The 11,621-nt window shown below is 44.0% G+C and overlaps 2 protein-coding genes across 2 annotated transcripts; both read right to left on the bottom strand.

Moving 5' to 3' along the window:
- Positions 1-3,049: 3,049 nt before the first annotated feature.
- LOC117731117 (dynein heavy chain 12, axonemal-like) lies at positions 3,050-8,052 on the bottom strand. The gene is made up of 12 exons (XM_034533271.1): positions 7,952-8,052; positions 7,693-7,775; positions 7,040-7,174; positions 6,753-6,935; positions 6,236-6,481; positions 5,376-5,547; positions 5,151-5,256; positions 4,852-5,031; positions 4,538-4,666; positions 3,887-4,015; positions 3,341-3,494; positions 3,050-3,225 (listed from the first exon to the last, which is right to left on the bottom strand). Exons 1-12 carry the CDS (start codon positions 8,050-8,052, stop codon positions 3,050-3,052), a joined length of 1,794 nt encoding a protein of 597 aa, XP_034389162.1.
- A 1,337-nt stretch (positions 8,053-9,389) lies between these two features.
- rps23 (ribosomal protein S23) lies at positions 9,390-11,621 on the bottom strand. The gene is made up of 4 exons (XM_034533793.1): positions 11,515-11,621; positions 10,192-10,351; positions 9,765-9,885; positions 9,390-9,575 (listed from the first exon to the last, which is right to left on the bottom strand). The coding sequence occupies exons 1-4, from the start codon at positions 11,516-11,518 to the stop codon at positions 9,429-9,431; spliced, it is 432 nt and encodes a 143-aa protein (XP_034389684.1). The 5' UTR covers positions 11,519-11,621; the 3' UTR covers positions 9,390-9,428.

Below are 11,621 nucleotides of genomic sequence, written 5' to 3'. Positions count from 1 at the left end.
CTCTTCATGGGATTTGTTGACGATAAGTAAAAAAATATATAGATTAATACCAGCCTTGGTCTTTAACTTAGGGCTGTGTGGTATTGTTGAATAACAAGAATATTTAATAAGAGGAATATTTTTCTTACATATATTATATACATATATATATATATTATATGTGATACAATCACAATACGGCAAACTGCGCAAAATCATACAAAATAATCAAATTAATGACCTGTGTTCCTGGGGGGGAAAAAACATTTACTTTTTACTGTTTTGTTTTTTTTAAATCATAATTTGCATTAGAATCATTAATTTGGACAACGTATTGTTTTAGTTTTTGAACGATAATGTTTAATTATTGTCCCGCCTCAAAGGTGCCAGGACACGGACAAAGGAAACACGGTTCATGGTCCTGTAACTCAATTCACTCGTCTCGTCTGATTGGTTCCCGATGAGACGAGCGTTGGCCAATCACGCTCGTCCATTTACGCTTCCTTTCAACCAGTTCCAGAGGCCGGGCTGTGACGCAGTACCGCCCCCTGCTGGACAGCAACGGGGAAGTCAAAACCACAGGCAGCTGGAATACCAGAGAGCAAATATGAATATTTTATTTTTGGGGTTTCTCGAGGTGATAATTTATTTTTTTATTGTAGCATTACCCGTGTGTGTGTGTGAGTGTGTGGGTAAATGTGTTGTCTTATACATGCCCCCTCCCCTCTACTCACCCAAATGTATAAAATGTAAAGAAATTCTGAGACACTGTGCGATGCCAGGTGAATTACGCAGTATTATTTGAATTAACTCAAGTCTGTTTCATTTGCTGCTGACCCGTCGTCACTTAAATGCTGATTGGGTATCGATAGATAAAGCCAGATTGTGTTTCATGAAGAAAACTGTTGCAGTAAATCCAGACTTCAGTGAGCCCAACACTTCTGCCTGCTGTGGAGTTGTTGCTCTGGTGGGAAGCTCTATTGAACGTGTGTGTGTGTGTGTGTGTGTGTTAGAGCAGGTAGACGCCATCTTTATTCTCCGGTTTGTTTCACTGCACATTTCTAAGGAGTTGGTAAAGAACTGCATGCACCATTGATGTCCTCCTGTTTTGGGTCAGCTTCCACCACAGCGTCAACCATTCTTGTTACAGTCTAAAGCAGAGTCGGTCCACGCGTCCTCTCGGATCATGATACCTCATCATGGATATTAGCCTCAATGATTGATCAGTTATTTTAAGCAGCGTTTTCTGCATCTGACATCACCCTGACTGTTTGTTAGAACAGTGAAAGTAAGCGAGATTAAATCTTTCCAGAAGCTTTTGGGCTCTTTGTTGTAATTTCTTACCCAGACAGACACGTCCAGCTCAGGAGGAGGAGGAGAAGAAGAAGGAGGAGGAGGAGGAGGAGGAGGAGAAGGAGAAGGAGAAGGAGAAGGAGAAGCCTGCCGGTGATGGAGACACTGCCAGTTCTCTATAATCACTTTGATTGTCATCATAAAACACAACATCAGCTTCAGAGACACAAAGAGTCAGAGATCCAGTAACTCAAACTGGACCTTCAACTTACAAGAACTGTTTATTTATTTTATTTATTTAAATGTGGCCACTTGAGAGCAGAAGAAACTAACGTTAGTTAACTCAACAATGACAAATAATCAGTGTTATGAATTTAGGAGGATTTATTGTCAAATGGAATATAATATAATAATAATTATAACTTTGTTTTAATTAAGAGTATAATCCATAGACTTGTGTACAATACAAGGTTATAAGTATGTTACAAGGTATAATCACTCACCTGAAACTAATAAATGTTGGGTTTTCGTTAATGAGCCGTTTGTTTATTGCTGGAGCGGCTCCTCTTCAGGAGGGGCCGCCATCTTGCTACAGAAGCCCAGAAGGGACAAACCTAACGGGTTTATTTGAAGGCTACCCGTAGCTCTCCTAAACATATAACTTATAACCTAACCACCATTTATACTTCCAGCAGCTGCAGAGCAACGTGACCACTCACTTGGAGTCATGTTTGTGTCCAGCTGGTGTAATGCAAGTCCGAGATTCGCTTTTTTTAGTTTTTTAGCTCAATATTTTTGGTCTATACCAACTCGTGAGGGGGAGTCTTGTCTCTTTAGCTGCTAATTAAGGTAATTAATTTAGTAGCAGACAACTATTTGAAACACAGTGGAGTATTGAGTCTCTCTGTTGTATCCCACTGGCTAGATACTTGCCACTTCTCTACTTTGGCTCATATTATAAATAGTAAAGTGGTCCCGACACCCCCCACCCCCTCTAAGTTAAACCCCGTTATTGAATCCAGCCGTCCATGTTGAGAGCCGTGTGGAGGCAATCGATGTGCTCCAACCTTTAGCTGCTAATGCTAAATGTTCAGTAGCTAACCTTACTTTTAATGGGCTTTGTTGTCTTCTATTGTTGCAAAACAAATATCTTTGGATTTTGGATATCTGAAGATGTCAACTTGAGCTTTGAGAAACTGCCATTTTCATGATTTCATCATAAACCACCTTGAGAGAAACCAGAGAGGGATAATAATAATAAAGTCAATATCTAAGATATTTCTTGTATACAAAGTGGTGATTTTGTCCTGATGGTGATGCTAGAATAACTTCCTCTGGGAACCGAGAATATCAACAGCTGTTAGTAGAAATCTTCTGATGATAGAAAAAATTTTAACTCTAAATCGGATTAAAATCTCTGGGATGTGCAGGTTTGTAGAATCAGCAATGAAGACTCGTGTATTTCCTTTCAGTAGAATCACACTGTTGATGAAGTAAAACACAACAACATTCATGTAAACAATTCAATTAAATCTGACTAAATTATATCTGAAACAAATGTGAGACTATTTTTGTTGTCGTCTGCATCTTTTATTGTTGTTTTCTATCCTTTAATGGAAAGTTTTAATCTTAATATACACAATCACACTGAGATCACACACTGTCTTTCAGGAAGGGCAATATATTGGTTTACATTTTTTTTTTTTAAAGACAATAACATTTTATACATTTTTTTTAAAGACATTACACGTTAATGTTGGACTGTCGTCCTCCTGCATCACCCCGGGGTGCCGCTCTGCCGGCCGTACAGCTCGTACTCCCGGTACAGGACGTAGTCCTTCAGTCGCCACGGCAACGGCAGGAAGCTCATGGAGACGGGCGACCGCAGACGGAGGCGACCGAGACAACGACGGACCTGCAGACGACAGAGATGCTGCAGACAGCGAGCGTTCTCTGGAGGAAGTAGAGGAGGAGGAGGAGGAAACAACAACAACAACAACAACGTTATTGGAGACCACCGGGTGTATTGTTGTTTGCACGCCTTAATAAAAGTGTGATTTCATTTGACCTTGCAGCCGGCAGATGTCGGGCCACTGCTGCTGCTCCATCACGGCCGCCTTCAGCTTGGAGCACAGGGTCACATGATCCAGGTAGTCCAGCAGGACGCGGACCACCTGACCCGAGAGGGCCTTCAGCCAGTAGACGGTGACCACCTCGCAGAACTGCACCGGCAGAAGATCCGAATGAGCTCCGTAACGAGTGTTTCAATCCACATTCATCGTCTCCAGAGGATGAATATTAATAACTTTGGAGATTCTTTGAGTTCAACTTTTCCAACCCTTTGTCACATTTATATAAACCACAACATGTGACAGTTAAATATGTATATACAATTATAATGTTCATATAGTACTATGATATTTGACACAACGTATATAGATTTTAGTTGAACTATTCCTTTAATAACTCAACTTCTCTTTTAGCCAACATCAGTCAAATCTAAGGAAACCTCACAAACTAAATATTCCACAACATGCAACCATTTTTTTTAAGGACATTTATGAAAATTGTGAGTTTGTGGTTTAAGATCTATTTATTTAATAATGTTCGTTACCATGGCGTCTTTGATCACCGAGTCGCTCCATCCCTCGTAGTCTTCAGGGATGTGGGAGCCGTTGCCGTGGGGACAGTCGAAGCAGCGCTCCACATCGTAACCATAGTTACATAGCATCCTGAGGACCACCTCCACACACACACACACTTAACACAAAAACAGCAACCGAAAGTTGACAACATCGGTAAGTTTAAAACTATCCATCCATCCATCCATTTTCAATACCGCTTATCCTCATTAGGGTCGCGGGGCGCTGGAGCCTATCCCAGCTGACATAGGGCGAAGGCAGGGGACACCCTGGACAGGCCGCCAGTCCATCGAGGGCACATGTAGGGACATACAACCATTCACTCTCACATTCACACCTATGGGCCATTTAGAGATCAATTAACCTGCAGCATGTCTTTGGACTGTGGGAGGAAGCCGGAGAGCCCGGAGAGAACCCACGCTGCCACGGGGAGAACATGCAAACTCCACACAGAAGGACCGCTCCGACCGGGAATCGAACCCGCGGCCCTCTTGCTGTGAGGCGACAGTGCTAGCCACTACGCCACCGTGCAGCCCAGTTTAAAACTAATTGTAGGAAAATGTGTGGAGTAAAATACATATTATTTATTATTAATAATAATAATAATAAGAGCAACAGTTTACCTCGTCTTTGAGAGCGTACTGCAGGGCCGACGGGAAGTGCGTCGTGTTTATTCTGCAGTAATAGTTGACGTCGGCTCCAAACCTCAGCAACAGGTTGATCAACTCGTAGTTGCCCAAACGCAGAGCAATCTTAAAGACAAAGTCAGTGGATCAGCAACGAGGGTCTGGGGGGGGGGGATCGCCGGGTATTTATGTGCAGCGTCGACCACCGAATATGAACACAGGTTTTGTTGTTGTTGTCGTCAACAGATTGTTGTCTTCGTGCTTCCAGGAAACAGATCAACACACCTCTGGTAAACACGAGATTTAAGTACCTGCAGACATTTGATTGGGTCTCGGCCGGTCGTGGCCCCGGCCTCCAGCAGCAGTTTGGCCGAAGGCACGTCGTTATTCAAGACCGCGAAGAAGAGCGCCGACTTCCTCTCGTCGTCGTAGCTACGCCGAGCCCAGAGATGGAGCGCGTAGTTGGGGTCATAACCGGCGTCCAGCAAGGCCTGATGGGAGTTTGGGGGGGAGGGAAGTGGTACTTTAAAGTAAAAAGTACTCTTAATGCAGTTATTGATGCACTGAATATGAGTGAATGCACTTATTTACTTTACACACTCACACACACCTTGATGCAGTGTGGATGTCCTCCTGCAGCAGCAGAGTGGAGAGGACTGATCCCGCTGTCGTTGACTTCGGCCTTAGAAGTGACTGGAATCAGCAGCTTCAGGGCTCTGAGACACACACACACACACACGCACACACACACACACATTCTGATGATGTAGTTTTTGATTACTCTGCAGGATAAAGCGGTGCAAGTGGAGCGCTCATGAAATGATGTAACATCTACTGCAGGTGTCCTCGGCGTGCGGCGCGGTGGATCGGCATGCGTCTCGTCTGATTGGCCGCGTTGGCGTCGGCGCCGCGTTCCAGCAGCAGACCGATGACCTCTGGATCTCCGGTCGAGGACGCCTGGTACAAGACGGAGGCCTCGTCCCGCGCCCGGGACAGGACGTCCGCCCCTGCAGGACGAACGACAAGAGGGAGTCGAGTTTAACAATATATATATATATATATGTATATATATATATATATATATATATGTATATATATATACACATATATATGTATGTGTGTCGTGTTTTTATCAACTGATTATATATTTTGTTTTCTAAGTAACTCGGAATTGAAATAAAAAGTACTATATTTGGCACGGAAATGTTGTGGAGGTTGAAAAATTTAGTAGCAAATTAATACAAATATTCTTTTATTTTGGGGAGAAAGACCCCAAAAGACATTTAATCTATAATTGTATTTGTCAATATTCTCTTAAAAAGATGCTTGAATTAAGCATCAATCAAAATCAGCAGAGGGCACTATTTTTGCTCCAGATGCAAATATTTATCTATCATAAAGAAAGAAAGAAAAAAAGTGGGATTTTAAGTTGTGTTGTGTTTATTAACAGAACAGCATTTCGAAATAACAAATGTGTGATACTGACCGACTGATATTAATTAATAAATTACCCCTTTCTCCTCTGACCTCTAACCTCTCCCCTCTGACCTCTCACATCTCCCCTCTGACCTCTCACCTCTCCCCTCTGACCTCTCACATATGCCCTCTGACCTCTCACCTCTCCCCTCTGACCTCTTACATCTCCCCTCTGACCTCTCCCCTCTGACCTCTAACCTCTCCCCTCTGACCTCTCACCTCTCCTCAGCAGCGCCTCCACCACCTCCAGGTGTCCGGCCCGAGCGGCGAGCGCCAGCGGCGTGAGGCCGTCGTGGCTCCGAGGGTCCGGCTGCCCTCCGGCCTCCAGCAGCAGAGTCACCAGCGCCGCCTTGCCCAGCAGCGAGGCCTCGTGGAGGGGCCGGCGGCCTTGGCAGCCCCCCTGGTTCACCCTGGAGCCCCAATGGAGCAGCAGCTCCATCAGGTCAGCGCGGGCTGAGCGCGTCGCTGCAGGAGTCCAACGTGGTGGATTTCACAGAAGCAATTTAAAGTGATTTATTTAGTAAACAATTGGTATATACTGTATATATTGGTGGTTGAAAGTGGGTTCTATTAAATATGTAAAAAGCTCCGGGATTTAAAGGCGTCCTGCAGTACTTAAGCACTACTTTATTGCGTTTGGCGTAGATCGAGTGCAGTTCATTTAAAGTGAGCCAAAACATCAGAATATGATTGATGGATTTAGATGAAACAGTTTTTTGGAGTTCGGTCAGCCTACCCACGAGCAGCGGTGAGTCCTGGTCCTGGTCCTGGTCCTGGTCCTGGTCCTGGTCCCGACTGTCCGGCTGGGCTCCGTGCTGAAGGAGCAAGGAGGCGTTCTCTAGCAGACCTCCTTCCACTGCCAGGAAGAGAGGAGTCTGACCCCGGAGAGTGCGACTCTCCACGGAGTGCGAGCCTGAAGCTGGAGGACACGGTTTGATCTGACGGACCCTGACTTTCACTGACCGGGGGGGGCGTGAATGTATGGAGCACCCGTGGGTGCTCGTTTACGAAGAGCATGCAAACCTTTGAGCGTGAGCTCCAGGATGGTTCGGTGGCTCTGAGCTGCCGCTTCGTGCAGAGGAGTCCAACCCCGTCGGTCCGGCTGTGAGAGGTCGTCTCTCTGGAGGACGACGAGATCCTTCAAGAGCTGCTCGTCACCTGGAGGGAGCAGTCGATGTTATTCTACCCCTTTTTATATTATTAGGAGACATGTTCATGTCCTTTAGGAATAACCCACTAAGACATGGAGTAAGCTAGATGTGTAAGTCCAACTGGAATCACATTTAGTTTCTTTTTGGAGTAAAAAAAAGTAAGTTTTTGTTGGTTTTTAATGTTGTTTTTTTAATTAATAGAAGAAAAATGTCTTTTGGGAGAAAGCCCCCAAAAGACATGTAATCTATAATTTGTTAATATTCTCTTAAAAAAAGATGCTTGAATTAAACATCAGAATCTCATTGAAGGATTTAGATGAAACTTAATGCAAAAAGAGAGAATTATTGATTTACAGAGCCGTGATGTCAGTGTGGAGACAATTAAAGAGAAGCATCAGAAAGTAAACCATTGAATCAACTTAACCTCCACTAAATCCCTAAAATATATCACGAGAGACGTTCTATGGATTTCTTTATAGTTTAATTAGTATTCTTCATAGTAAATCACTACAAAGGCCTCCTCACCGTGTCTGATAGCGGTGACGATCGGGCTGCAGGCTGCACACTCAGAGCTGTGGGCAAGAAACCAAACGGAGTGGAACTCAATGCTGGAAACTGGACACTAACATGAAGAGGGAATAAAACTGGTGTAAAAATAGCTGCAAAACTTCCCCGTGAGACAGTTTAGATTCAACGCAACTTATTACAACACTGAACATCCCGAGTTCTTACAGATTAAAGAAGTGTTTCACTAAAGCGAGGCTGCCTGTGACATATTCATGACCTTGGTTTCTGAGTTTCTTTCTGTTTGCTGCTTTGGAGAAGACTTTGTTCAATCGCGTGCTGAGTCGCTGCGTCTTCATCCTCCTCCTCGTCTTCCTCCATGATGAAGAAGACGGCCCTGTTAAAAAAAAGTGTTTAAATTGGACCCTGAACACCGAAACAGGAAGTGAACGTGAATCCGCTGCAATAAAAGCCTCCACTGGTTTCAGCCTTCACAAAACTGTTGTTGACAGGCTGGAGGAGCTTTGCTGCGTAAAGTACACGCACGTTCATTTAGTTGTTAAGCAGCTCACAGCCGATGTTACTCTTCATTAATTTAACATGATTTATTGCTGCTAACATCCCTAAGAATCATTGGAACTGATAATAGTGATTCCTTCTGAGGCGGTAACGTGAAGGTCTCATACCGTCACAACCCGCTTGTCCCCCTGGCCGGTGGGTTTCTTTAGCTTGTGGTTTGGGATCCTTCTACTCGGTGGTTCAAGTCCCCGATTAAAAGAGGATCTGTTGATGTCTGGAGACGGAGGGGGGGTTTGAGGGGGGGGGGGGGGTCTCTGACCCGTGACTGAAACCAGAGCTTTATGTCTGCATGAGTTATGTCAATTAATCCATGTTGTTTTAACTATAGAGCACTGAGAGTATAAGCAAGTGATTTATACTCATCATTTTACGAGTCTTGGAATAGTTATTAAAGTGTCTGAATTCTGCAGGTTCATGTGACGTAGACCTCACATGGGGGGGGGGGGGGGGGGGGGGGGGGGGGGGGTCTGATATGTTACTATATTTACCTCCAGAGAGGTTTATGCACTGCAGGATATTTGATTCTTCTGCCAACTATTTGTCAGATTAAATCAGTTAGTTCATAAAAGAAAATCGAGTCCTGACATCAGTGGAGGAAGAGACGTTTGACATTTTGGCTTGAAAAAAAAAAAAAAGAAGTGTTATCAATAATATATTAATCATTAAATAAGTCTTTAAACTCCACTTTGACAGAGCTCCCCCACAAAAAAATCCTGCTTGAGCCACAGGGTCGGTGGTTTGATCCCCAGCCTATGAAACGGGTCTCGGCTACAATCTGTATCAGTGAACACTTGAGAGGCAAATTGTAAACAGTTTGGGATTAAAGTATTACATTAATGCGTTCCTTTTTCCCCACTCCATTTAAATTAAAACAAATCCTCTTTTCAGGAAAGTCACATGAACCTCAGGAGTCTTGAGCATTTAGGACTTTTTTTTTTTTTTTTTTTAAATACCAGGAATCATATTTTAAACCAAGTAACAACAACGTCGTAGAACTTTCTTACTAACAATGTAACGCATCACATGATTGGTTGCTTGTATTGCACCAACGTGGACTCATTTATGCATTTTGAAGTCTGGAAAAAAACAACAACTGTGAAGAGACCAATAATTAAATGACAAGACGAAAACAACCAGAGTGTAATTGAAAATGTGTTTATTTTATTTTCTGACTCAGTTTATGACCTAGGTCTCTCCTTCTTGCCTTTGTACAGAGCCAGCAGGGACACGTTGGCCACCTTGACCACCTTAAACCGAACACCAGGAATGTCACCAACGGCGTGACCTTTACGTCCGAATCCGGCCACCAGAACCTCGTCGTTCTCCTGCGGAGGAGGAAGAGAGGAGAACGGGTCGTCAGTAAAACACACATCAGTATTTAGATTTGAGAAAAAAACTGAACAAATTAAATTAGCTGAACCTGGAGTACAATTAGCATACAGTACGTTTTCTGCACCATCATAACTGTGTGCGTGTGGTGGTTATTCTGGGATGGAGACAGGGCGAGTGTTTACCTCGATGAAGTTGAGGCAACCGTCATTGGGCACGAAGGCGGTGATCTTCTTGCCGTTCTTGATGAGCTGAACTCTCACACACTTCCTGATGGCAGAGTTGGGCTGCTTAGCCTCAACACCACTGCAAACGGGGAGGAAAAAACACACTTTAACAAACTTAACATGAAAACAGTTAGCTCAAAAGGAACATTACGATTGAGTAAAAGACTTAATGCAATACTTCACAGAAACAACATAACTGACTTTCTAGTAGGTATGATGTAGGGAAACCTTCAGCATCCCTTGGGTCACTTGAGTTGTAAACATCTAATGTGACGTTTGATTGAGTCAAGGGTTTAACTGGATCCCAGAGGAAGTCGATCAAAATGACTAGCTGTCCATGACCACTCCATCTTCCCTTGTTCTAGGTCCGTCTCTTGGTACTCACACTTTCTCAAGAACGATGCCCTTGGCGTGGGAGGCTCCTCCGAAGGGGTTGGCCTTCAGGGCAGTGCCGAGGTGGGCCTTCTTGTACTGTTTGTCGTGCCATCTCTGCTCACGGCGGTGATTACGGAGCTTCCTGGCTGTGCGCAGACCACGACACTTTCCTGGGAGACAAAGACCAGCGAGAAATAATGTTAGAGCCAATGCAGCGAAGCATTATTCATACATTTGAAATGGTTAAACATCTCCACAGCGCACACACACACCGCATTAAGCAGAACAAATCATTTATCTCATGACAATTATGCAACATTAAAAAATATTCTCTTTTTAGCAGGTGACATGTTAGCTTTAAACTGTCCGTTAAGATGCTTCGTTGCTTCTGAGTAGTAACATTGGCTGATGTAATAACCGCAATCACCTAACAGGCCCTTCAGTAACCAGAATACTGTCAACCGCCTACATTCACAAACATGGCCGCTTAAAAATCAAACTAAATATTTAATTCAAACTCAAATGTCCACACCTGAAGGGTTAGAAACATTCAGATGGTAAGCTGTAATTAAAAACGACTCCTTCCCGTAAAAACCTGGTTGGTCTCTCGGTGTCCAACATTATTTAACGTAAAGAAACTAGTGATTTGCGTTAAGCGTTACAATAAATACATTATTGTCGGCTGTCAAGGCCTTTAAAGTGAACAACCTGAGCCCGGATTCACACCAACTAGAAAACAATTGAAGCCATAAAACTAGAAATAAGAGAATATCAAACGTAGCACTCGTGTGAGGAATTATCTACAGTTTAGTTTAAAGGCTTGCGACCGTTCACTAATATTGAGCTAACATGAACGCTCACTTAAAAGCCGTCTGCGGGTTTAATTTCGGCATTTTTACCCCTAAAAACCGGCGCGTTTGAGAGAAGTAGACCGGACCGAGGAGAGCTAACGACGCTTTACGTCACGAGCACGAGGCTCACCGAGAAAAACACCCAGCCCGAGGACTCACACACGATGCCACGGGACGTCGGGTTATTATGGTATCCAGCCGTTCAGCTAAACACTATAAGTGTTAATATATGGAGTAAAAGAGACGTGTGCTGTGCTAGGCTAACCGTGCTATGCTAACACGCAGCTCAGATGTGTCATGGCGGCTCCACGTTGCGGTGAGCAAGAACCGTAAAAACGGTCCGATTTTTGTCAATTGTGAGTCAACTTCCGCCACAAAACGCATCGAAAGGAGTTTGTAAGACATTCATCTGCGACACAATGGTGAAAAATCACAGCGGCGAACGGAATAATTGAATGTTTGGGGTGAAGTAAAAGCCGTACCCATGATTGCAGAAGCGAGCCTGGGTTGGAAAGGAAAGACCCAGGATGCACCGCGGCAATGTCTACTTTGAGGACCCCGTGAGGGAGCGCTACATAAGATGCCTGAC

This window comes from Cyclopterus lumpus, chromosome 5 (assembly GCF_009769545.1).
Source record: "Cyclopterus lumpus isolate fCycLum1 chromosome 5, fCycLum1.pri, whole genome shotgun sequence".
Taxonomy (NCBI): Eukaryota; Metazoa; Chordata; class Actinopteri; order Perciformes; family Cyclopteridae; genus Cyclopterus; species Cyclopterus lumpus.
This window is presented reverse-complemented; position numbering and strand designations above follow the sequence as displayed.